At 49.4% G+C, this 25,394-nt stretch overlaps 1 protein-coding gene across 1 annotated transcript; it reads left to right on the plus strand.

The window, feature by feature from the left end:
- The first annotated feature begins 663 nt into the window (after positions 1–663).
- npy8ar (neuropeptide Y receptor Y8a) lies at positions 664–22,712 on the plus strand. Its single transcript, XM_070988890.1, has 5 exons — positions 664–745; positions 16,784–17,360; positions 17,445–17,686; positions 19,811–19,957; positions 20,372–22,712. The coding sequence occupies exons 2-5, from the start codon at positions 17,052–17,054 to the stop codon at positions 20,820–20,822; spliced, it is 1,149 nt and encodes a 382-aa protein (XP_070844991.1). The 5' UTR covers positions 664–745; positions 16,784–17,051; the 3' UTR covers positions 20,823–22,712.
- The last annotated feature ends 2,682 nt before the right edge of the window (positions 22,713–25,394 follow it).

Consider the following 25,394-nt stretch of genomic DNA (forward strand, 5'->3'; position numbering starts at 1 on the left):
GGAAAGGAAAGGAAAGGAAAACAAAGGAAAGGAAAACAAAGGAAGACAAGAAGGAGAAAGGAAAAGAAGAGGAGAAGAAAGTAAAGAAAGGAGAGGACATGAAAAGGAAATATAAGAAAGAATGTGAAAGGAAAATAAAGGAAAGGAAGGTAAAGAAAGGGGAATGAAAGAAAGGAAAGGAAAGGAAAGGAAAGGAAAGGAAAGGAAAGGAAAGGAAAGGAAAGGAAAGGAAAGGAAAGGAAAGGGGGGGCAGGAGTCAGTTGTCATGTTAAATATTTCGTGGCTCCATTTTCAGAAAGCTGTTTTTCATTTTGAATAAATTCAGAAGATTTTTCTGCATTGACAACTTTTACTTAAATACTGTTTTCCCTGCAGGACTTTTACTTGTATCCGAGTATTTTGGTGTCAGTACTCTGTGTGAAGGATCTGAATCCTCCCCCTCAGCCGGTCTGTGACCTCAGGATCTTTGAAAACCCGGTTCCGGCTCTGCAGACCTGATCCCGCAGGAGCTAACCTTTGTGAATGCTAAAGGTTGAAGAAGGCTGGAAATAAAACCTCCTCCTCGGTCTCCAGAGCAGATGTCACTGCGCAGTTTCTTCACACACACACACACACACACACACACACACACACACACACACACACACACACACACGCATGCGCGCGCGCGCGCACGCCTCGCGGTGCGGAGCAGCAGCATCACACTCAGCCTCCGCCGCAGACGCAGCGCGGGCAGCCCGGACAGGTGAGTGCTCTGCGGCTTCCGGCGGGACTCTTTTCCATTTTTGTCCTCCTGTTTTTATTTTGGATGTTCCAGATGTTTCTCAGGCGACGCGGACCACATGTGTGAGCTCGTGAGCGGAGGCAGAGTGAGCGGGAGGCGGCGGGCTGGCTGGATGAGCGCGGCGGATCAGAGCTAGTTAGAGCCGCAGAGGTAACTTCTCCTTTACCTGCGCGAGGACGGGAGAAGTTAGAAATCCAGGTTTGCTGTGATCCCGCTCCCGGAGCAGGAGGAGCTGGATCAGGGCTGCGCGCGGCGGGTGTAAGGCAGAGCTGTGTGTGCTGGTGTGACTGGGCGGACTGGGGGAAGGATGCTCAGACGGCACGCGCGCACAAAGTTCCCTGATCTGTTGTAAAAAAGCAGAGAATCGATCTCAGGCTCGAGCTTCCTCGTGTTCTGTGTTTCACTTCAGTGTGTTTCTGCCTTAAAGCAAACTCTGAGCTGAGAGCTGTGACAGGTGTCTGAAAGCAAGAGGAGCAGGTGTTAGTGATGAAGAGCAGAGGATAAATGAAAGAGCAGGATCTGCACTGATCGATCGATCGATTGATCGATCAGTGCAGATGAACAGAAGTCTGACGGTCAACAGGATTTAAACAGTAAACGAGATTCAACCAAGAACATTTTTCACTTCAAATGATCAAATCTGGAAGATGATCGACAGATTAATCAATACTGAATAGATCTGATAGATGATGGTGTGAGTTCTCTGTTTGATCGTCCTGCAGCTCGTATTGATCGTCTGTGGATCACAGACAGACAGTAAACTGGTCTGAACGCTGAACGCAAACGTTTCTGTCAGATTAACGTCTGACAATCAGCTCAGATCAGGTCGACTTCAGCGTCACTGCAGCAGGTCGACGAGGCGTCCTGGAGGACGTTTGAGTGGACGGTTGGATGTGATCCTCCAGCAGCTCCCCGTCTCCACCCTCGCCTCCATCCTCACCTCCATCCTCACCCCCACCCTCGCCTCCATCCTCGCCTCCATCCTCTCGCCTCCACCCTCGCCTCCACCCTCGCCTCCATCCTCGCCTCCACCCTCACCCCCACCCTCGCCTCCACCCTCGCCTCTATCCTCGCCTCCACCCTCACCCCCATCCTCGCCTCCACCCTCGCCTCCACCCTCACCCCCATCCTCGCCTCCACCCTCGCCTCCACCCTCGCCTCTATCCTCGCCTCCACCCTCGCTTCCACCCTCGCCTCCACCCTCACCTCCACCCTCGCCTCCATCCTCGCCTCCACCCTCGCCTCCACCCTCACCTCCTGCTGCTTCAGTCAGCTGAGGGATCGTTTATGCTACAGTTTGTTCTGCTGGCAGCTCCTGATGGATCAATACCAGACAGCGTGTGTGTGTGTGTGTGTGTGTGTGTGCGCGCGTGTGTGTGTGTGTTTGTCAGGTGTTGTCACACCTTTCATATCTGACAGTTTATAGAAATAACTGTCTCATTCAGCCACCTTCGGCGGTGCCTCTTCATCATCTTCGCCACCTGTCACATGTTTGTGCTGACTGAAGTCTGTCGTTCATACATGTTGATGCGTCCATGTCCGGCCTGCGTGGCGTGTGCGTTGACGTCGGCGTGGTCACTGAGGTCGACGTCTGTTTTCAGTGAAAACATCGTCGACTGTCGGATGACGTGATGAGACGTGGTTCAGGTGTTCATGCTCGCCTCAGGATGCACTTTGCTGATCCTCTGAGTTGGTGTGGCGCCCTCTTCAGGTCAACACGTTAACGTGTTCAGCTCTTTGCTTTGTGACCTGCTGACATTTCCCATCAGCCTCAGCTGCACTTTGGGTTCGGTGCTGCTTGTCAAACGTTAACGTGCTAACAGGCTAAAGTAAGACATCAGTTAGCGTCGTCTCTGTGAGCGTGCTGATGGCAGCGTTTCAGCTCCAGCACGGCGGACGCACACTGTTAGTCTGTTCGTGTATTTTTGGGACATTTTGACTTCTTCTTCACATGTGGACAGCAGAGGTTTTACAGCTGTTTGCATGTTAGCGATCGGGCTAACACCGTGTTCCCTGTCAGTACTCCAGAGGACATGATGGACTGAGTGGGACATTTTTAGGTTTGGTGATGGAGACGGTTTCATTTGTCTCACTGATATTTGTCCAGCTCGTTACCATCAGCTGATCTGCACCATCTTTTTGTGGAAAGGTAAACACACCTTTGGTTGGGACTCACGGACCTGCCCGAGCGTAAACGTGGTGTGTGCGTGGTCGATCCAGCTTTGAACGAGGCTTTTTGTGTGCGACACATTTTAAGATATTAAAATCAGATCGAGTGATTAGGCCGAATGAGACGGGCCTCTCACGCAGCACTTAGTGTCAGAACAGGCGCTCCATCAGCGCCTCCCACCATCAGCTCACACACTCATCCATCATCTCACCAAGATGCCAAAATAAAACACAAAAAACATGAAAATTCTGCATGAAAAAATCTAACTGATGTAAGTCAATCGCATGAAAAGTCATTTTAACGGATTTCCACTTCATGTGATTTGATGTTGTACCTCAGGATTTATCCACATGTTCACTTTCAGTCGTATCGACGGTCAGATTTGACCTCTGGACCCAAACCTCTGACTTCCTGTCCGTGGCTCTCAGCTCGAAGCTCATTGGTTCCTGCTGAAGGTGTGAATCTTTAAAAGAGAGTTTCATTTTTTAAAAGTCAGTCAGTTTGGACGCTGAGCTAAAAGCTAAATTAAACAGGAAGTGATCAATGATCTGATCCATAAACTGACCTGAGAACAGCTTTGTTGTGAATCTGATGCAGAAACACGTTTCACAGACTGAAAGATGTGGAAACTCCTGAAACACCTGTTTGATCATTCCACAGGTAAACAGGCTGACTGGTGACAGGTGACATCGGCGTTGTGGGTTGTTTCTGCCGGACTTTCATGCGTATTGATTTCCTGAATTTGATGAAGACGTCGTCGGCTTTAAACACACATTCAGATGAAGCTCGTGCAGGTCTGGAAGCAGAGCAGTGTGAAGTCACACTGAGGCGCTTTGTGCTGCAGGACTCAACGAGACGCTGTGCAGCTGATGGAAAAGCACTCGTACAAACATGAGCCTGAAGTGTTGGCAGCTCTCGTCTCTGTCAGGAGCCTTTTACAGCTCGTCTCCTTGTCTTTCCCCACAGAGGACAAAACAAAGACCTCATTTACATTTAATAAAGCGGTGTTTCTGGGGCAGATCACATCTCAGAGGGGTGAAGTGTAAATGCATCCAAGCAGCGTTCAGGACAAACTGAAGCTGATCGCTCAGACCGCCTCTGGAGGACACACTCCTGAGCCGTCCTCCCGCGTCCTCCACGTCCACAATCTGTGAAAGCGTCCTCTCCAGGATCCGCTGTCTGTGATGATGGCGGCTGAAGTGTTCGTCCAATCCCCCCGGGAACAGCTGGACAGTTGTTTGCAGGAGTCTCTCAGTCCAGCAGCTACCTGAGGGCCTCTCACCTGAAGGCTACACGAACAGGTGGCATTCGTCACGTTGAAACAGGTGGGAGGGCTCAGAGGAAACAGGCAGAGGTTTAGGAGAGGACTGAGCGTCTCGTCTCTCAGCTTCAGAGATAAGATCCAGGTCCGTATCAGTTCAGGTCTCTGTCCTCTGCAGGTCCTCATCCATCTTGGTGAAGTCCATAATTAGATATGCGTCTGTTCAGAGAGTGGACATCCAATTAGAGTTTGAGCCAGCCATCATCTCAATGCACCCGCTCGCCTTTCTAAGAGGACATTAAGCTGCAGCTGCACGTCACGAGCCGGGAGGTGGACACGCAGCATGGACGTGCTTTTAATGGGAACGCTGGGAACGCAGCGGAGCTTTTAGCTTGTCAAAGCGTAATGACCTGACTGCTCTGAGATAATAAAACGCCATTTAATCTGGACGAGAGTAAAAGACACACAGGAAGCGTGGAGCCTCAGGGGACGCTGACTGTAATGACTCTGCGTCCAGGCCTGCGGTCCACATCCCAAGACAAAAGACGCCTTTTTCCACTGTTTGAGAGCTCGTTTATGACACTTTTAAGATCGTCACGTTGTCATTCGGTGTGTTTGCGTTCTGTGATTCGCAGCGTTGTGTGGCGTCACGTCGGTGAGTCACGTCTTCGTTTGTTTGTCGTCCTGCTGCGAGTTGGACTGACGCTTGATATCTGCCTGGTTTGGGGGGTTCAGCCTCTACTAAACAGCAGAAATCGAACGTGTGACGTTTCCAGAGTTAAAGCTCCATAACGAAGTGTCTGCTGTCAGTCCTGTTCAGCTGAAGCTAAGCTAGCTGCTGTCTGCTCAGTGCGTCCCATCAAACAGAAGAACTGCTCGTTTCCACACATGTTAAATACAGAACGTGTGTGTGTGTGTGTGTGTGTGTGTGTGTGGAGGGTGTGGAACTAGCTTGTTTTTCATTGGTTCTCGTAGATTCAAACTGAGGGATTCGTGGAACAAACAGGACATGATGCAGAGGACACATCTGATTGGTCCTTCATCAGACGACTGTCCGCCGCTGTCCCCAGTCCTCCTTAAATCCTCGTGATGGTCAGAGTTTGTTTGGCTGCAGTGGTCCTTTAACTCTGCTCAGGACGTGTTTGCTGCCCCCGCTGGTCGACACATGTCATTTGTCCCTGATCAATCAGCTCAGAGGTGTTACGGAGGTCTGTGCAGGTGGTGAAGCCTCAGCGCTGCTGCTGGGTTCATCAGGAGAGGCGTGATTTCCATCGTTGATGTAAAGCCATTGATGGGCTCTTTAAGGCGGCTGTGTAAGAAAACAAAGCTGCGTACGCTCAGTCCGTCCGATACGCCGCGTGTCTCACGAACACGCTGAATGCAAAGCCCACAGCTGAAAGCAGCACCTCTGAGGCGCTTTCACGCCGTGAACACGCTGATCCACGGAGCTACGAGCGTCCACAACTCACTTAAATAAAATAAGATAATCCTTTATTAATCCCACCGCAGTGCTACAGCAACGAAGAGGGAGTGCAATGATAAAACAGGCAGGATACGACAAACAAGGAAACAAGACAACAGTAAAGAGGCAGCGTTCACATGACTGCAGGTACTGATTGGTTTAGGAGCTGTCAGCGTGTGTGTGTGTGTGTGTGTGTGTGTGTGTGTGTGTGTGTGTGTGTGTGTGTGTGTGTGTGTGTGGAGCAGTGATGAGTGCAATATGAAAAGCAGATTTTTTACTTCAGAATCTGCAGGATGCATTTTTAATTTTATAAAACTGGAAATAACAAGTTTTTCCAACAAAAATCTCTCAACATCAAAAAGTCAACATGTGGACACGACGAACCTGTTCACGTCCGCCAGCTGCACAGAGAGTCCACGGTCCAGCGTCCACAGGCCAGAGGAGGACAGAAAACCACAGGAGCTGGACTCTGCTTTCATTTCATGGCATCGAACACAAACAGCTCTCTGAGGAAGAAAGAGGCAGCGTGAGTCATCGGCCTGCTGGGCTTCGCTCAATGACAGCGAGGAGCACGTCACTTAGAAATGACAACACTTCAGCAGTTTCACCCCTGCTGCTCGCGATGTGTGCGGCTTCAAACTGTCCTCTGCTGTCCCTTCAAACCGTCTGTCCACAGAGTCCAGACTTCAGACGAGGCTGCTTCATCTTCACGTGGCTTTTTCGCCTTGTTCAACATCAGCAGACAGTTCCCTTCGAAAAATATTCCCTCCAGTGCTTCATGCTCATTTTCACTCATCTGCCCGTCGATTAATCATTATTCATCTAAAACGTCAGAAAATGTTTTTGGATTTCACACAAACGAATCTTCAGAGGTCTCGTTTTATCTGACCAACAGCCCAAAACCCAAAAAGATTCAGTGATGATAGTTTATGGTGAAGAGCAGGAAATCCTCAGATCTGACAGGCTGGAAGCAGTCAGTGTTCGGCTTCGACGCCTTATTTTCTGTCCATTATCTCATCAATTATCTGATCAATTATCTGACTTATTGTTGCAGCTGTGGTGGCTCACGTCTGATCCATGTTGGTGATTGATCATAGTTTCTTTAGGTGCTTCAGACATGCAGACTGTCTGCAGCCCTGAGTTCTGTCTGCAGGCTCAGGCTCCATGAACCACCTGCAGATTGACTGATGAATGGAGAAATGATCTGCAGGTGGATCCAGCCTGAAAGCTGCTGCAGACCGTTCTGATCGCTCAAAGACGTGAAGCTGCGGCTCGTTTTGCAAAGCTGAGCGCTCGTCAGTGATGGTCAACAACCAAAATAGCATCACGCTGGCTTTGTGTCACGGCTGCACCATTTTGATGTAGACTGACAAGTGGGAGGTTATTTAATTAAGCCTAAAGGGAAGGACATGGCAGCACAGCGTTCCTGCCTTTAATGTTGTTATCAGAGGTCTGAATTAACCTGCACAGAGACTCATGACGACGTGCACATTTAACGTTCACAAACACAATGGCGGCGGTGCGACAGGCAGGCGGGAAACTGCAGCAGCAAACTCGTCTGTGGAAACAAACTCTGCACTCTGAGCGAGACAGAGGGAAGCAGACGTGTCGTCTGCTCTGAGCTCCGGTCTGCCGGGTGCTGAACGGACTCAGGACTCCAGGATCCTGCTCCGGGTTTGGACGGCCTCCTCACATCGGTGCTTTCCTCTGTCACTCCGCTGACATGCAGGTCAGGTGAATCAGGACGTCTCACCTCCCCCGAGGTTTGACGGGCATCTGCCCACGTCTGCCGTCCACCGACCATCTGTCGAGGGTTTTCCCGCCGTTTGCTCTGTGAACGCTGCAGACTCACCAGAAAAACATCAGATGGTTTTTTTCTGTCAACAACTTCAACTTAATTTGTCAACACTTTGGTTTATGACTAAATACCTGCAGAACTGATGACATTCACCTGTATGTCATGTTTAGCACCAATTAGCAAGCTTAGCATGCTAATAATATGGTAAAATATGCATACGTGCTAAACGTTAGCGTGCAGTGACGACCCCACAGAGCTCTGCAGAGTTTCAGTCATGAGGTTTGACGTCAGCTGTCGAAGGTCATATGTCAAACACGTTGGATGTTGGGGTGGGCGTTACAAAGCATGTGACTCCATCAAACAGCAGTTTGCTTCCTGTTCCCGTCACCTGTTTTCGTAGCTCTACGTTAGCAGCAGCTGCATCGCTGGAAACAGGCGACAAACACCAGCAGAACCTTTCTGCTCAGTGAGGGATTATTAGCATCGTGTGCTCGCTCACACGTTCACCATTAATCATCTCACTGATGTATTCGTGCTCCTCTGTATTTTTAGAGGCGTGACTGCGTTCAGACGTCTGAGCCAATCGAACCAAAGCACCAGGCCATGAAAACAAACTGAAGCTGTAACGTACATGAGTCACCCAGCGTGGATGTAAGTCTGAGACACTGGCCTGATAACAGATCCTTACAGCTGAGCTCAGCGCCGTCCAGCTGCCTGCAGCCGCACATGAAATTCACAAAGTGACTCGATTCTTGAGCATATTTTCATCCTGCAGACTGACGGCTGACTGAGAGCGGCGGTACCCGCCGTGTCGTCGGCGAAAGGCTCGTCACGCTTCCTTTTAATAATCAGCAGAGTGTGGGAGGATTGTTCTACTTATTCATCTACTCGTTTTCACTCTATTTATAAGGCGGGGAGGGATGCATGCGGAGACAATGGCGCCACTGAAAGCGTCAAGGCCGAGTCTTCACGCGCCGCCGGATACATTCATACAATAAAGTCAATAAACGAGGTTTCACATCCTTTCCTGCTCGCTGTCTCCTCGTGGCCTTGTGGGCCTTTTAGTGTGTTTCTGTCACCAGAACTCTGTCGTTCACACCTTTTCTGTTTACCTGCAGCTGTGACTTAACGCTGCCAGAGTGTCGAGCCCGTCCTGCTTCATATGTACAGATAATGTTAGAGGGGTCACAGATGAGTGACTCACTGGTTTGACTGGTCAAAGCTGGTGGACTGGAGATATTTGATATCACGTGACTGGTTGCTGCTGCGTTAATGAACACACCTGTCGATGTTTCTTCAGGTGTGCTGTGATGCTCACTCTGACGTTGGTCACCTGCCTCGACCTGCTCAGCTGCTCGCGGGCGCAGCAGACAGGTCGCCTGCAGCAGGGATTTGATTGGACGATGCTCCAAACAGAAGCTTTTATCAGGACGATCAGTGTGATCAGTGTAATGGATTAAAAACATTATTTTGTAAGTGACTGATGTGACGGTTGCACGTGCACCTAATTACTCCCCAGCTCTGATCAGAACAGGGAGTGAGGGGCACATAATGAGGCTGTGAGCCCCCCCGGCATGACCGGCCTGGCTTCAGTCCGAGCCGGACTCGCCATCTGCCGGATGAATGGCCGAGCGGACCCCCCCCGGCCTGCTGGCGTGAACGCTCAGGCGTTGAGATGAGGGCTCATGGCTTCAGGAGCCGATAACATGATGCAAGCTGGTGGAACATGGCGCCGCATCATTAATCATCCCACCCCCTTCCTGGGCCTCCTTCATCACGCTGTCATGGCAACTAACACCAAATGAAGCGCTGAAGTGAACATTAGAAACTGGCCTGATCTGACTGATGAAAGTTTGCAGGAACACTAGCATCTGATCCGCCTGCATGTTGACTCTCAGCTGCTAGCGCTGAGCGCAGATTAGCACCTCACAGCTGCCGCTAGCAACATAACGAGCACCCGTCTAATCCTCTTTCACCCCAAACAAAACAACAATGACACGAATGAGCATTACAGCAGCATTAGCATCGTTTCCTTTGCTTCATTTCAAGGCTCGGCAGACTAATGAACGCATCACAGCAACAGATTGAGAAGCTTCAGCTCTTGTAATTATTTTGTCAGAAATCTCAGACTGGATGTGAAATTTGTCGTCGGCGTGACGGAGATCGTCTCGATAAAGAAGGCTTCTTTTCCAGGGATTAACATCAGAGACTCACTTTAAAAGCAGATCCTTCTGCCGGCAGACCTGATTTAGATAAGACTGCGACTCGGGAAACTTTGAAGTGGCACCAGAGGAGGTGGATCGCTGCGACTGGAGAGGACGAGGCTGTTGACGAGGATCTCGTTTGATCTCCGGCAGCCTGTATTCTGCTGCGTGGGGCTGAGGATGGAAGAGGGAGGAAGAGGAAACACGTGTTTGTGAGTGTGTGCAGTGGAAGAAATCAGCTTCTTATCCTCCCACGGACTCGGCAGCATGTCCTGATCGTTGTCGCCGCTGATTGATGGAGACGTTACAGGGTGATGAGATCCGAACTCAAAATGAAAGCAACACATTTGAATGTGTCTGTAAGTGATGAAGAGGAGCGGCTCTGGACTCAGTCTGAGGGAAAGTGGAAGTCAAATTCAATCAGCTGACGGAGACTTCCTCCTGCTTTGTGCCGTCTCGTCCTCTCCTTCGTCCTCTCCTTCGTCCTCTCCTTCGTCCTCTCCTTCGTCCTCTCCTTCCTCTCCTCTCTCTCGCCCTCCTCCTGGCTTCGTGTTCATGGTGTGAAGTTGTTCTCCCTCCAGCTGAGGAGCCACTTTAAATCCTAACGGACGTTAAACCCACACGCTTCTCCTCTTCTCCAACACAAAGTAAACCACGACGTAGTTTAGAGCAAACCGGATTAAACAGCAGTACTATCTGGCTGTCCCAGTTCCACTCTCAGAAAACACTGAGGTTATTTATATCTGCAGCCTGAACGCTCACACCAGCCAGAGAGCGTCGTCACGGCGTCCTCGCCTTCGTCCTCGCCTTCGTCCTCGCCTTCGTCCTCGCCTCGGTCCATTCAGGCCCTGTAAGTGTACAAGGTGATGACAACATCACAGCCCTTCAACACGACGAGGTATCTGACAACAGTCCCAGAGGATGAGTCATAATGTGATGCCAAGCGGCAGCGAGAAAGGGGTGGGGGACGTCCGGCCTGCGGGACACATGTGGGACAGTTTGACCGGCCTGTGATAGAAGAAAATAACATAAGACAGTAAAGTAACACGTCCTTCCAGATGGTCCCTGAACACAACACTCACAGCAGTTCTGTGACGTGTCATTGATGATCACAGCGACTGTCGAGACAAGAGAAGAAGAAAGGAGGAGAGAGGTGATTCGCTCTCAAAGACAAACCAACAAACACTTCTTTTATGTTGAAGTGAGGCAGAGTTAGTCTGAGAGGACGCAGCAGGAAGCAGCTCTCACTGACCTCCGTCTGACAGAGACGGCGTCCTGCAGGCAGCTTTGTGCTAAGCTAACAGCCAAGAAGCTAAAGCCTCTTCTACCTGGACCAGGTGGGGACGATGGTGGCTTGTTGCTGAACCTGTTAGCCTGAACCTCGGTGGGTTAGCATCAAGTCCACGTTCACGACCGTTTTCCAGGACTTTAGTTTGGAGATTCTGGAGTGAGACTCTGCGTTTGTGCGTCATGCATCGAGTCGCTCTCATCGGCGCACGCCTCGTATGAACGGCGTGAGAATGCAGAGCGGGAGTCCGCTGCAGCATCGGTTCATGAGGTTTAAAGTGTGTTTAAAACATCTTCCTCTAATGAACAGATTACACAGCAGCACAGCTCTGATTCACAGCGCCGTAATGCCTCCTTTGAACTCAGAAGTGAGGAAAGTGGGCCACGAGCTCTCACTGAGAAATATAATTAAATAAAAAGGACTGAACCAAAGATTCAGGCAGAAAAGACTTGACCAAGATTCATTAGTGAGGGTGCGCTGAGGCGATGCAGATGTCTGCTCCCTCTTCTTCGTCAGGCTCTGTGATTTCTGATGATCTCCATTAGCCTCGAGCGAAGCTTTATGAACATATTTAATTATCCAGGCAGTGTAAACTATGAATCTTTAATGGCTCAGAGATAATGACGCTTTCTTTCATGTTTGTGCTTTATGTTTGTTTGCTGTTTTTTTAGGATGGCTTGTTTGGGATCATGATTAAATGTTCTGTAATTCATCAGAGAAGCGTAATGAAAGGAAACGTATGAAGAGCTCTGATGTGACATTCACAGAAGTCTGATGCTGAGCTGGCTGTTGTCGTACGGACATGTGATGAAGGGCTGGAGCTCAACATGCAGGATCTCTGTGAACAATCAGCCACTTTGACCATGAACCACAGATTAAGGCTTCAGATTAAAGCTGACAGATTAGCCTGTAAATGCTTGTGGAGCGGCAGCAGCTTGCTTGGTCCTCTGGTCTGTGCTGGTCTGAGCGAGCAGAAGATGAGCTGACCTCCAGAAGTCTCTAAGCTAACGACGAGACATTCTCTTATTTTTATCAGTGAATCTGTTTGTTTTGTACCATTCAGAGTGAAAGCCCAACAGATCTCTGAGCCTAATCAGCTCGATGGGTCTTTGGTTTGTTCACGGCCATCGTTAGGAGACCATGATGCTTTACAAACGCTGCGACTCCTCAAACCTTGTCCCAACAACCAGCAGCCATGTTGTCCTCTGAGCAGCTGCCTGAACTCAAAGAGCAGCGGCAGCAGAAGAAGACAGCAAAGAGCTTTCAGGCTGATGTTTGTGATTAAGAAGTCAGTTAAAGAAAGAGTGGAGGTCAAGCTGAGCTCTGACAGACCAAGAAACCCTTCAGCTGCTCGTAGGATCGTTAGAAAGACAATCAGACCTCTTCACTAATGAAGACTCTGAGAAGGTTCACCTGCACAAACATGAGCTTCATGGAAGAGTTTCCTGTTTCTTCAACACATCAGACGTTTGCAGAGGAACAGAAAGGATCCCGTGGACTGATGGAGTTAAAATAGATCTTTATGTTAGTGAAGTTTGCACGTCCAGAATATTTAAAAGTCAAAGATGATGAACGAGGAAGCGACCATCAGCAGAACACGTCAAACACAGAAACACTGCAGCCTGGAGCAGTTTGGCATCGTGGTTTTAAACAGTTCAGTTCAGCTTTAATTTGTGTCTTCCCAAATTCAGCGTTTGCAGGCGGAACCTCCATCATTAGCCAATCAGCAGAAGAGTGAGATAATGACGGTGGGAGCAGTTTAATGAGGGAGTGATGCACGAGGACGCGCTGCCGGTAAAGGCTTTCAGCATGAATACCGACATCATCATCAACGTCTGAGACGCTCATCAGCCTTTTCACACAAGAAGCACGACGAGTGCAAGAAGTGACGGCGCCAACGAGTGTGACAGTGGAGCGATGAAGAGGACTCCTCTCCAACCGCCGAGCATGGAGGCGGACCGAGCGTGAAGACGTTAGAGTTCACCCACACGACCCAGAATTTAAAGATGGATTCATTGAAGCTGCAGGTTGTTTTAGCTTCACGCTCCATCAGCGTTTAACCACGGCTGTCTCCATCAAAATGTCCTCGTTTTTATGTCCACACGCGCACGTTCATCAGTTTTCAGTCAGAAACAGATGTTTCAGTCTTCATGCTCTGCAGCAGACTGGACAGTTTCCGTCCATCCCAGAAGACGTCCCGCCGCGAGTCCCATCACATCAGCATGAAGACGTCTCCCTGTTCGTCCCACCTCTGCGTCCCAGTTTATCCACCCAGAGCAGAGAGCAGGATGACTCCAAACACACACACACACACACACACACACACACACACACACACACACACACACACACACACACACACACACACACACACACACTCTGCGCTGGTCAGCTGAGGTGACGTGATGCTGACTGTCAAAGAAATGAAAAACCTTCAATATAAAAAGGGCATCGTCGTCATCAAGGGGTCGAGTGGCTCCCCCCGTGCCCCCCTCCACGTCCGTCCACATACCTGGACAGCAGTTCACTGTCTCACATAAATTCACTGATGAAGATTAAAGGTCCTTCAACGTCCTCGAGTTCAGCTCTGACTCAAAATGTCAGAAAGACGCTCGAGTTTGTCTCCACATCTCATCCACATGTCTGAGCTTATCACAGCCAACAGTGTGCTTTCATGGTATCCATGAACTGTATCTTCATCATCATCATCATCATCATCATCATCATCATCATCGCCCACTTGCAGCATGCTCATCTCCGCTCCCATGGTGCACTTCTCCTGGCAGGACCTGCCTTCGTTCACATTTTTCATGCACTCATTCGTTCTTCAGCTCCTCTTAAATGTTGGCAGAAATAACAGCAGCAGGCGGGAGAGCTGAGGACGTCTTCAGGAGACGTGTTGAAGCTGCGAGACGTCAGAGGATCCAGCCACTCACCTGCTGCAGGTAACAAACAGGCAGCTTCATCAGGATTAAGGAGGATCAGCCCAGCAGTGCTGGACACGACGGTCTGATGTGAGAGCGTGAGGACGAGAGACCGAAGGGGGGGGACAACCTGTTTAAGAGACGCCCACGAAGACGGGACATGGAAGCTCGGAGACGGTTCAGTTTGTGATGCAGTTTGAACTCTCTGACGTGGAGCTCATCAGTACCATGATGCAGGTTTTTAAACGGCCACTAAACAAGCTCATTTTTCTGATTTGTCGCTCTGGAATCTGATTCAACATCAGTTAAAATGACATTTCTCCTCATTTTGTATTTCTATCATATCGATAGACATGTCGTGGACAGCTGGACTCTGTGTGACCAGGACGAGCCTCCGCTGTGACTTTCTGCCTGTTGAATGAAGAGATATTGGATGAAAACATTGTTATTGCCAACATGAAAGCCGTTGTAAGCAGCTGATCCCAGAGCTGCTCTAATAATCAGTGTCAGTGGATGTTAGATTGATCACAGGCAGCAGATGTCGGACTGCACACATCCCCACGTCTGCAGACAGGAAGTCAAAAGACAAAACCATCAGAGGAGGAAACTTTCATCTGGAACTTTTTACCCCAATTAGGAGAATTGGTGGCGCTAAACTTTGGTTTTGGAGCTTTTCTGCAGTAATTGTACCCTTCAGTGTGGGTCAGTGCACACAGCTGCGTCTGCTGTGGCACCATGGAGGTGACTGAGATCTGATTTTAGAATAAGGACGCTCGTCTTCTCAGCTCGATTCAGCAGCAGATCTGTGATGCCTTCGCTGTCGGGTTGCTGCATAATTGCGTGGAGGAGGCGCTGAGAGTGAGGCAGATGTCAGCGGTTTGTTTTCAGCGAGCTTTATGTAACACCTGTGAGTGTGTTGTCCTGCACAGTTCTGCTTATTCACATGAACAGACAGTCTAATAAGGCGTGAATGTGTTCGCACGCTCGTGCAGGAGAGAGCGAGCGTCTTCATCACCAGCGGGCGGATGGTGCAAGTGAGTCACCGTGGATGTGCAATCACACCTGCAAGTGTGTCTCTGTCTCTGGCAGCGCCGTCCCTCAGGTCCCATAAGGCTGTCAGAGGGAGAAATCCGGGGGGGGGACAGACAGCGTCTGCAGAGAGCAGGCCGGCTCAGTGAATGTCAGCTCACTGTGTGAGCGCGCAGGTATGGAAATGCTGATGAGAGCGAGGGTTTGATGGATGGCGTAATCAGTGGACGTGCATCGTGCCAGCGGGGTGAGATGGCTGCTAATAAGCTGCATCTTCATCAAACAGCTCGATCAGAGCACGAAGTCTGTGAGGAGCAGAGAGGCTGCAGCCTGCACGAGTCCATGAACCAGCATCCGTCTGAGGTCACTGCTCAGGACGCGTCACAGGCCTCCATGATGGTGTGTGTGCATTACAGTACCGCCGTATGAATGACAGTCATGTGAGGTGTTATATGTCATATTATGGTCTGCCCACATAAAGACTGAAACCAGATAAATGGTTTTCTGAATCATCAGTATTTATTTCTTAATATCAGCGATGAATCGAGTCACATTTAAGATCAAAAGTTTCCCTCGGATCGATGAACACGTGAAGAAATCTCTTTTTCAAATCAGCTCATCGTTCTGGTTTTACAGCACTCAGATGATGAGTTTCACATTTCTCATTAAGCAGCAAAGAAGCTGATAAAGCCACCGAGCTCTTCCTGTTCACCACTTAATGAGACTCATCCTGCGACTGGCTGGAAGGAAGTTGATGATGGAGCAGCTAAAAACAACATATTCTTCTCCTCAGAGTGACTGCTGGACGTATTAAAAACAGGCAGAGGTTTGCTGATATATGAACAGTGACGACTTAATGAGCAGCAGTTAGTCAGAGCTGTTTTATCAGCCTTTAAATGGACTGCTCGTAAAATAGGTCATCAGAGACAGCAGGACGAAAGGACAGACGTCCTGAAAGTGAAGTTTTTATTGCACCAATATTCAATATAGCTTAGCTTTAGCCTACAAGACGAGACAAGACACGTCCTCAAATATGCCAAATATTTCCTCAAATGTCTGAATTTGTGTTAAATGAGCAATAACTTCCTGTTTGCTTGTCATCAAATCAACATTAAAATATCAAAGTATTGCAGTATGACACAGCGTGACCTTCATCACGACCTTCATCACGACCTTCATCGCAACCTTCATCACGACCTTCATCACGACCTTCATCACGACCTTCATCAGTCCAGAATGCTTCCACACACGACAAACGATCATCAGAACTTGTTTTCATCACATTCAGATGTTGGCTGCAGTCTCTGTTGTGTAAACTGAGTAAACAACTCTCAGATTTGGATGTTTTTGTTGTTTTATTTCCGTCCTCGTCTCGTCACTGAGCCGCTCTCATGCTGTCGAGTGAAGGTGGAATTTGAGTCGTTTGCCTTCTTATAGATGCAGATGATGCTTCAGTGCAGGATCTCTGGCTGCTGGTCTCTGCCTCTGCGTCTGTCCGTCCGTCCCTCCGCCCGTCCCTCCGTCCGTCCCTCCATCCACAGGCGGCGTGCGTGTTCGGCAGCGTGGATCGGGGCGTCTCTGGAGGCGGCGCTCAGACGCTGAGTCTCGCTCTGCTGCTTTGGGCTGATGCTCAGTGTGTCCCTGCTGATCTGGGCTGCATAATGTGACATTACACCAACAATAGCTCATGTTAATGAGTGTTTGTGGGGGTGGAGTGTGGGGGGGGGGCAGGAGGTGTTAGCGCTCCTTCACTCTGGTCTCCTGCTCTCATTCTTCACCTCCACCTGTGCTCAGCGCTCCTCTTCACCTCCTCGCCCGTCCGTCTCTTTATTCTCAGCGTTGGCGTGTTTCTGTCCTTCGCAGGGAAACAGACGCTGAGCGGATCCACGGGGACAGTGAAGAAGAAGGAGGACGCCGTCTGTATTTGAATCCTTCGTCTCCTCGTCACAGCTCCTCGTCCTGCAGACCTCCTCTTCCTCCCCCAGCATCCTGTGAGCAGCTGCAGGCCTCGGCCATCCCCTCTGCCTCCACGTGTTCAGGTTTGGTGAAGAGAAGTTCAGTCGCAGCCTCGGGGCTTTGGTCCCATTGACCCCTGACCCCTGACACCCCGCCCCCCCTCCTTCTCTTCGCCATGTCCAACCACAGCAGCCTCCTCGGTGACTGGGAGGCCTCCGATTGGGCAGAAACCTCTCAGTGCCCGCCCTCAGTAGGCGGGGCGACTTTCCTGATCGTCGCCTACAGCGCCGTCATAGCGATCGGGTTGCTAGGCAACGCAGGCCTGGTGTTCATCATCGCCCGGCAACAGGAGCTGCGTAACGTCACCAACATCCTGATCGCCAACCTGTCGTGCTCCGACATCCTCATGTGTGTGGTGTGTCTGCCCGTCACCGTCATCTACACTCTGATGGACCGCTGGGTGCTGGGAGAGGCCCTGTGTAAGGTCAGTGTGCGCGCACACACACACACACACGCACACACACACGCACACAGGCAGGTCACACCTGTCCTTACCTGTCTCCACCAGGTGACGCCCTTCGTTCAGTGCATGTCAGTGACGGTCTCCGTCTTCTCGCTGGTCCTGATCGCTCTGGAGCGTCACCAGCTGATCCTCCATCCCACCGGATGGTCCCCCGCCGCCGGACACTCCTACCTGGCTGTCGGGCTAACGTGGTTGGTCGCTTGCTTCATCTCTCTGCCCTTCCTCTCCTTCAACATCCTCACTAACGACCCCTTCCAGAACATCAGTCTGCCCGCCAACCCCTTCAGGTGAGCTCAGGTGACTCGGATACAGGTGAGTGCAGGAGGGACCTTGAGGCTCTTTGTTCCTGGCTAGCATGTTAGCCTTTAGCTCGCGGGCTACAGCTCTCCACCTCGCCCTGTGAGCGGCTGCAAGAAGCAAATCCTGCTTGATTATCGGTGATGAATTTCAGTCTGGTGTGACTTCCTGCGAGTTCAGGTGAATTTTAGAGGTTGTGTGACAGAACAGTCCAAGATGGCTGTCACGAGTCGTCGGCGCCTCTTTGGTAGTAGCCATTTTTCAGCTCACTTTGGCAGGAAGTTGTCTTTCTGTCCGCTAAAACCACCTTTTATTCACTTTGGTTTCACTGAGACAAACTGCACAGGTGGATCTGTGAATAATCTGAGACCTGATCTGAGCAGACGTGCGACTCTGCGACCTGATCCAGGATGGACCAATGATCCGTCGGCCCAATCAGACGCTGCTCTGTTTTTCTGTCTTTGCTTCAGCGACCACGTTCAGAAAATGAGCCGTTTCTGTCGATTCTGCAGCTTTTATGAAGACGCTTTTGTTCTTGTTTTGTTCATCGTACAGTTCAGGAAAACACGTCACAGTCTCACCGTCGAGACGTTCAGATGCTCTTCCTCTTCCTCTTCCTCTTCCTCTTCCTCAGGCATCAGACAGCCAGATGACAACGAATCTTCAATAATAGATAAATGGAAGAGAAATGAGGTGAAATCAGAGCGTCTCTGGTTAGCAGGCTCATTCAAACGAGCAGCGACTGGCTGGAGAAACGCAGTGTGAGGCCTTTAAAATCTGATCGTCAGTGAATTCATTTCTTTATCTGAAGTGGAAGACCTCGAGCAGACGTCTGAATGCTGATTACATATTTAGCGTCTCGTCCTGCTTTGAAGCTGCATCCCTGCGGTGCCTCTGAGCGCTCGGCTGAGGAAGAGTGAACTCAGCGTTTACTCTTCGTCGCTTCTTCCTGGTCTTTTGCAGCGTTCGCTGTGTTTTCACGCGTCGCTGCAGCTGAAATGTTTGACACGCTGCCATGTGGGACTGAAGGCCTTTCAGACGGGGATTACAGATCATTTCCAGCTTCATCGACCCGTTAATCCGCTGGCTTTATGTCGTTAAGAGATATTGATTATGTCAGCGTTCCTTACGGCGTCATTTCATTTAAAACTTATTTTCCCACTGAAGCCTTTAATAATGGAGGACAGCAGCGCTGCGTCTCACAGTGAGGGCGGAAATCTTTGGGAATCTCAGAAGACTCAAAACCAGTTCTTGACTTAACAAACAGAAAATGCGTCAGAGAGCGTTAACTCCACTGAAATGCAGTGAAGCTGATGTTAATTACCTGCATCCATTAGAGAATAAACGACATGAACGAGGCGTTCACTGTCAGACATCAGGCTGAATATTTTTGGGAAACAGATACCTGTTTTCTGTTTTCAACCCGTCTGCAGCAGCAGAGAAACTCTGCAGAGCTTTTGACATGAAACGCTCTGAGGACCGAGTCGTTTCCTTCAGCTGAGCTTCATGAAGCGCTGCAGCGAGCAGGCGGGTAGTTCGTGTGTTCGGCAGGTCGACGGCAAAGATGATTATTGAGTCGAAGACAGAGAAGAGCAGAGACGACGTTTGTCTGCAGCAGAGGTCACAGCAGCTTTGTTAATGTATCACAAAGGAATCATACTCCACGATCAAGCACTGTGTAAGATAAGATAAGATAAGATAAGATAAGATAAGATAAGATAAGATAAGATAAGATAATCCTTTACTGATCCTCAGAGGTATCGCAGAAGCACAAGGACACAAAGAAGTTCAGATTAACAGAGAAAAAATAATTACAAGTAATCGAGTAATAAAAGTACGTGTGCAGTAAAACTCAAAGTACAAGGCGAGCAGTACATACACACAGTACCCACAAGCAATGTAGTACTGTACTGTAGTACAGCTAATACTGCAGTACTGTCTGAAGTGAGGTGACACGGTGGTGTGATGAGCAGCAGAGAGGTCAAAGTGAAGTACCTGTGGGAGTAACATGATACCTTTACTGCAAACACCAGAGGAGTATATAGAGAGGTACTGAAGTATCACAGTGTACTGACGTGTCTCTGCGTCCAGCCTGAGTGTCTCTGTCGTCTCAGGGACCATCTGATCTGCATGGAGCTGTGGCCGTCAGATAAGCACCGCCTGGCCTACACCACCTCCCTGCTGCTCTTCCAGTACTGCCTGCCGCTCCTGCTGGTGCTGCTCTGCTACCTGCGGATCTTCCTGCGCCTCAAACGACGCAGGTGCGTCGATTGCCCGCCTCCCTTTGTGTTGTTGTGTTGTTGTGTTGCTGTTGTTGTGTTGTTGTGTTGTTGTGTTGTTGTGTTGCTGTGTTGCTGTTGTTGTGTTGTTGTGTTGTTGTGTTGTTGTGTTGCTGTGTTGCTGTTGTTGTGTTGTTGTGTTGTTGTGTTGTTGTTGTTGTGTTGTTGTGTTGTTGTGTTGTTGTGTTGCTGTGTTGCTGTTGTTGTGTTGTTGTGTTGTTGTGTTGTTGTGTTGTTGTTGTTGTGTTGTTGTGTTGTTGTGTTGCTGTGTTGCTGTTGTTGTGTTGTTGTGTTGTTGTGTTGTTGTGTTGTTGTTGTTGTGTTGCTGTGTTGCTGCAGACGGTGGCGCTCTGTGTGTTTACTCAGCCGCTGCCTCGTGTTTGCTGTGCTGTGCAGGGACATGCTGGAGCGCAGCAGGAGGACTCGGGGAGCCCAGAGGATTAACGTCATGCTGTTAGCCATCGTCGTGGCCTTCGCTCTCTGCTGGCTGCCGCTCAACGTCTTCAACACGCTGTTTGACTGGCACCACCAAGCCCTGCCCGACTGCCAGCACGACGCCATCTTCTCCGCCTGCCACCTCACGGCGATGGCCTCCACCTGCATCAACCCCGTGGTGTACGGCTTCCTCAACAGCAACTTCCAGAGGGAGCTGAAGTCGACGCTGCAGCGCTGCCAGTGTGGAAGCCGAGCAGCCGAGAGCTACGAGAGCTTCCCTCTGTCCACGGTGGGCAGCGAGGGCATGACGAAGGCCACCTCCCTCAACAGGATGGGCTCGGTGTGCGTGCCCTCACCCAGACCTGAGATCAGCTCAGCAATACCAGCGAAAGCAATACCGGCTAACACCTAACTATGAGCACTGTGAACTCTCCTTCGTGTGGCTCGTGATTGGCTGACAGCTGGAACGGCGAGTAACGGACACCAGGAAGAGCTGTCTGACTCCTCTGAGTCAAATACTGCTTCAGATTTACTTCACTTCCATAACTTTTGTACCAGAGACAAACAGCTTCGCTCGGAGGCAGGGAGGATGTGGGCGGAGGCTGGCTGATGTAGCTTCAAGCCCAGAACGAGAAGCAAAATCCTGTAAATGGACTCTGTTGACGGACGTGGGGACAAAGCAGAAGTTACTGTTGCTATGGCTGTCAATCTTTGCTTTGTAGAGTTCCAGTTTTTGAAACAATGGATCCATGATTTCAATCATAAGTTCAGATTTTTAGTTGGTGACCATCGATTTTGCAGCTATAGTTGAAGGCAGCTAATTAGCGTTAGCTCAGTGAGTTGGGCGAAAACTCAACGTCACGATGAGGCCGACCTGTTTCAAAACATGTTAAGGGTCATAACTCGCTCGGGACGCACAGTTCATGGCATCATGCTGTAGTATAAGAAAAGGTTAATGTTACGTTGTTCTGACGCTGGACGCTAGAAAAGTCTGCAGAAAACACAGTACTGATGCTTTATTGTCCATATTTTCAAACGGTATGTTTCACAGGACAAAGCTGCTAACATTGATGCTAACATTAGCTTAACCTCTGCCACTCAGTGACATCTGTACCCCAACATTATAATATAGTTAGCTAATGATATGCTAACTGTTCGCCTGGAAGGTAACACTGGGTTTGCGACAGTAAGCTAGTTAGCTAACATGCTAACGTTTGCAGCTTATGTAAAGCAGATAATGTTCAGTTAATTCCTTGTTATGTTGTTGGAAAAGTGATCAAAGGACGCAACGTTCACGAGTTTCTCTGCTGTTGGAGACACATCATGGACAAGATGCTAAGCTAAATTTGGACAGTCGCCGTTCAGGGATGGGATTAGCAGAGGTCAAATGTCGGCTGTTAGTGACCGAATATGGAAGATGAAGACGATGAAGAGGGAAACTGTTGAATGCAGAAGAAGCTGTGGAGCTGAACGTTCAGAACAGTGAAACCATGAAATCAGCTCTCTGTGTTTTAAATGTACCTTTGCAAAGTGTAAACGCTGCCATTCTGGCAGTGAACGCTGTGGACGAGCATGTCTTCGCATGTGGACGGGATCAGTGCTGGAGGTAACGAGGCAGCTGTACATTAGTGTATTATAAAACTCATTTACTATGAACGCTTTCAAACACTCAGCCAGTGATGGACGTGATCATCAGCTCACTTACAAATCTGGGAAAATGTACGAGCGACGTTTCTGTCATCGATGCCGCTCAGCCTTACTTTCCTCTGAATGAGCTGAACTTTACAGGAATGTCCAAATACTGACGACTCAGCAGGTTTGTAGCAGCCATCAGGCCGAACACGGTGAATTAAAAACCGCCGTCAGCACCTCCAGGAGTCATTTTCAAGATGCGATCTCTGATTCTTGTGTTGCCCAAGTCTCCTCCCAGCGGTTTCAGAAACAATAAAGATGAGTTATATCGTAAAATTCAGTTTTTCATCACAATTTTCAAGTTAAGATTTTCCATCATGGCTTAAAATTTGATTTCATTTTTACCCTCAATACCCACATGTCCCGTTTTCTCCTTCATTCAACATGTGATTATGCCTCTTTAATCTTCGTAGAATTGTAATTTAATTTCCATTTCCTCGCCGTCTTTCTTAGTTTGGTTGGAATTATCCTCCATAAGCTGGAAGGAAACCTGGGAAAGGCAGAGGATCTTTAACTGAAGTGATAATCGATGAGCGTTTTGTCTGTGCTGAATTCTGTCAAGCTTGTCACGTCGTTGTGGTCATGTCATTAAACCCAGTGTGGAAAGTGCAGACGTGTGGTTCAGTGATGTGTGTGGAAACAGCTTTTCCCCGAACAGAGATGGAAATCTGCAAGGTGGGACTAACGAGCAGAAGCCCTGACGTTTCAGTCCTGTCGTGAGTTCAGGTAATAAAAGACGCACTTTCATTATGTGACGGGTTGAAACACAGTGTGAGGTGAGACGCTGGAAGGCTCAGGTGCATGCAGGTGCTCAGAAAACAACAGGAAGTCAGCTGTTTGCTGCTCATCGACGCTGCAGTGACACTCGGCTGATGGAGCTGATTAAGACACTTTGGATTTACGACACAATTCGTCCTCTGGTCAAAACTCGGTCTGAGCACGCTCACACAGTCTCAGATTCAGTGACTCACTGATGTCTGAGAATAAAGGGCCTTAAATCCACTTTCACAGAAGAAAGATCTAATAACTGCAGAAGTCGACTTGTTTATATCTGCCAAAGCCTCTGAATTATGGGAACTGTAGTTCCAAAATTAAGACCGTGATCATCCCTCAAACCAAAGTAAAGAGGATGAAGAAGAATAATAAAGGCAGTCACTGAATCCATTACGGTCAGTCTGTCTTCAGCGTGTCCAAACGTCCATCAGTCAGCGTCAGCAGCTCTTACACTGATTGTGACTGCTGGAGATTAAAGTCCAGCTGTGATGCATCTCATCTGCCCCTCCTTTACACGTCTGAACCTCACTTATAGAGACTCAGTGCGCCACTTCCGGTCCTGCAGCAGACCGCCATCTCCAGAGGAAATCCCTCCGAATGTGCTCGGAGTGACGAGGAGGCGTGTTTTAGGCTGCGGCTTGTGTGTGAAACCCTGAGATTTAACACGACAAGTGCACGGAGATACGAGTTTTCCCACCAGCTGCTCGAGTCTCTGACAACACTGCTGGGGGGAGTGGGGGGGCGGGGGGGGGGGCAGAGACAGCAGCAATCCGACAGTGTACACAAATACACAGTGTGTGTGTGTGTGTGTGTGTGTGTGTGTGTGTGTGTGTGTGTGTGTGTGTGTGTGTGCGTGTGTGCGTGTGTGTGTTTGTGTGTGTGTGCGTGTGTGTGTTTGTGCGTGTGTGTGTTGCAGCTCTGAGCAGCACAGGGATTGGCTGGCTCTCTCGTCAGTGACTCACTTGCGTACGTTAGCGTGACTGTGATTCGTTAAAGAGAATAAAGAGACGAACGCGGGACGTTGGACAGCGGTCAAGGTTTTATCTCTCAGCAGAAGATCAGACGAAAGCTCGACCTGAGAGGAGACGAGCAGAGAGCGAGAGCCCATCCCCATCCCCATCTCCGTTTCCTTGGTTACCTGCGACGGCACACACACACACACACACACACACACACACACACACACACACACACACACACACACACAGTTGCTATTTGTGAAACTCACACACACACACACACACACGCTCACACACACAGTGAAGACGCATTTCACCAGATTGGCATGAAATGTGTTGGAGTAATTTTTGTGAGAGCAGCCCTTTGCCACCCACACACACACACACACACACACACACACACACACACACACACACACACACACACACACACACAGTGCTGATATGATGACAGCACCAGTTTTAACCAGTTTGTGTCTGAATTCAGGTCGCAGAGGACCCGTCAGGTCTCAGAAACATCTTTCACCTGCAGCTCGACGTTCCAGGCGCTGATGAAGACGAAGGCTTTAACCAGGACGGCGAGGCGTGGACCTCCAGTCCATGTCCCTGAAAGGCATAATGGCAGAACAGGAAGTTTAGACGTTGATAAATGAGTCTGAGCCGAGGATCAATGCGCCGATCAGACGAAACATTAAGTGAAAACTGCAGTATTTCCACTCACATTACACATCTTTTAGTACCAGGAGAATTACAAAAACACAATTCTGCCCGTTTGCACACAATACACACACGCCAACACAAACACACACACCAGGATATGATATGTGATCACTGTGGAACAGCTGATCTGAGGTCTGATCGACCATTTCATTTCCAATGTGCAAACACTGAACTTATCATCAAAGTCTGACTCGTGGTGTTTCTAAGTACTCTTACAGTCTTACAGTATATAAAGTTCACACAGATAGTTGATTCTGAGACAGACAGAAGTGTCTCCGTCAGGTGTGAATGCAGACGCAGACGCGACGCTGACGTCACCCAGCGTCTCTGACGATGCCGCAGACCTCGCCTGTTTCTCTCTGAGTGTTTTCTGACTTCATGAACGTTTCTGATCACGTGTTCATTCTTCGCCGTCCTCTCGTCACCTGATGAACATCCATCATGTCTGCAGCCTCGTTCTCGTGTCGCTCCTCAGACTGAAGCAGCTCTGAGCTCAGTTTCCCTCCGGATGGAGTTTAAACTCTCCTGTTTGGGCAGATTTACTCCCAGAATGCTCTTGTCCTCGACTTCTCTGCCAGCTCCTCCTGCAGGTTAAAGGAGGTGGAAACTTGGTTTTCATGGAGGTGTGAGGACTCGTTTACCTGCACACACACTTTCCTCAGTGCTGCTGGGTTTGAAGAGAGATGAGAGCAGAGCTGATGGACGTCACCTCCAGGTGGAGTCAGCTGACTGATGACAGACAGGAAGTGGATCAGTGACTTCCTTCTCTCTGAGCTTCACCTCTCCTCGCCCTCCTTGCTGCTCACAGTCATTTCTCAGGGATGCTGATATTTATCTGA

Source organism: Chaetodon trifascialis, chromosome 20 (assembly GCF_039877785.1).
Source record: "Chaetodon trifascialis isolate fChaTrf1 chromosome 20, fChaTrf1.hap1, whole genome shotgun sequence".
NCBI lineage: Eukaryota > Metazoa > Chordata > Actinopteri > Chaetodontiformes > Chaetodontidae > Chaetodon > Chaetodon trifascialis.

Bases quoted from the DNA above. Each gene is read 5' to 3' on its own strand.
- npy8ar (XM_070988890.1), top strand. From the start codon at position 17,052: ATGTCCAACCACAGCAGCCTCCTCGGTGACTGGGAGGCCTCCGATTGG. The intron at 17,687-19,810 runs GTGAGCTCAGGT...CTGTCGTCTCAG, and splicing joins CTGCCCGCCAACCCCTTCAG to GGACCATCTGATCTGCATGG. The intron at 19,958-20,371 runs GTGCGTCGATTG...TGTGCTGTGCAG, and splicing joins CTGCGCCTCAAACGACGCAG to GGACATGCTGGAGCGCAGCA.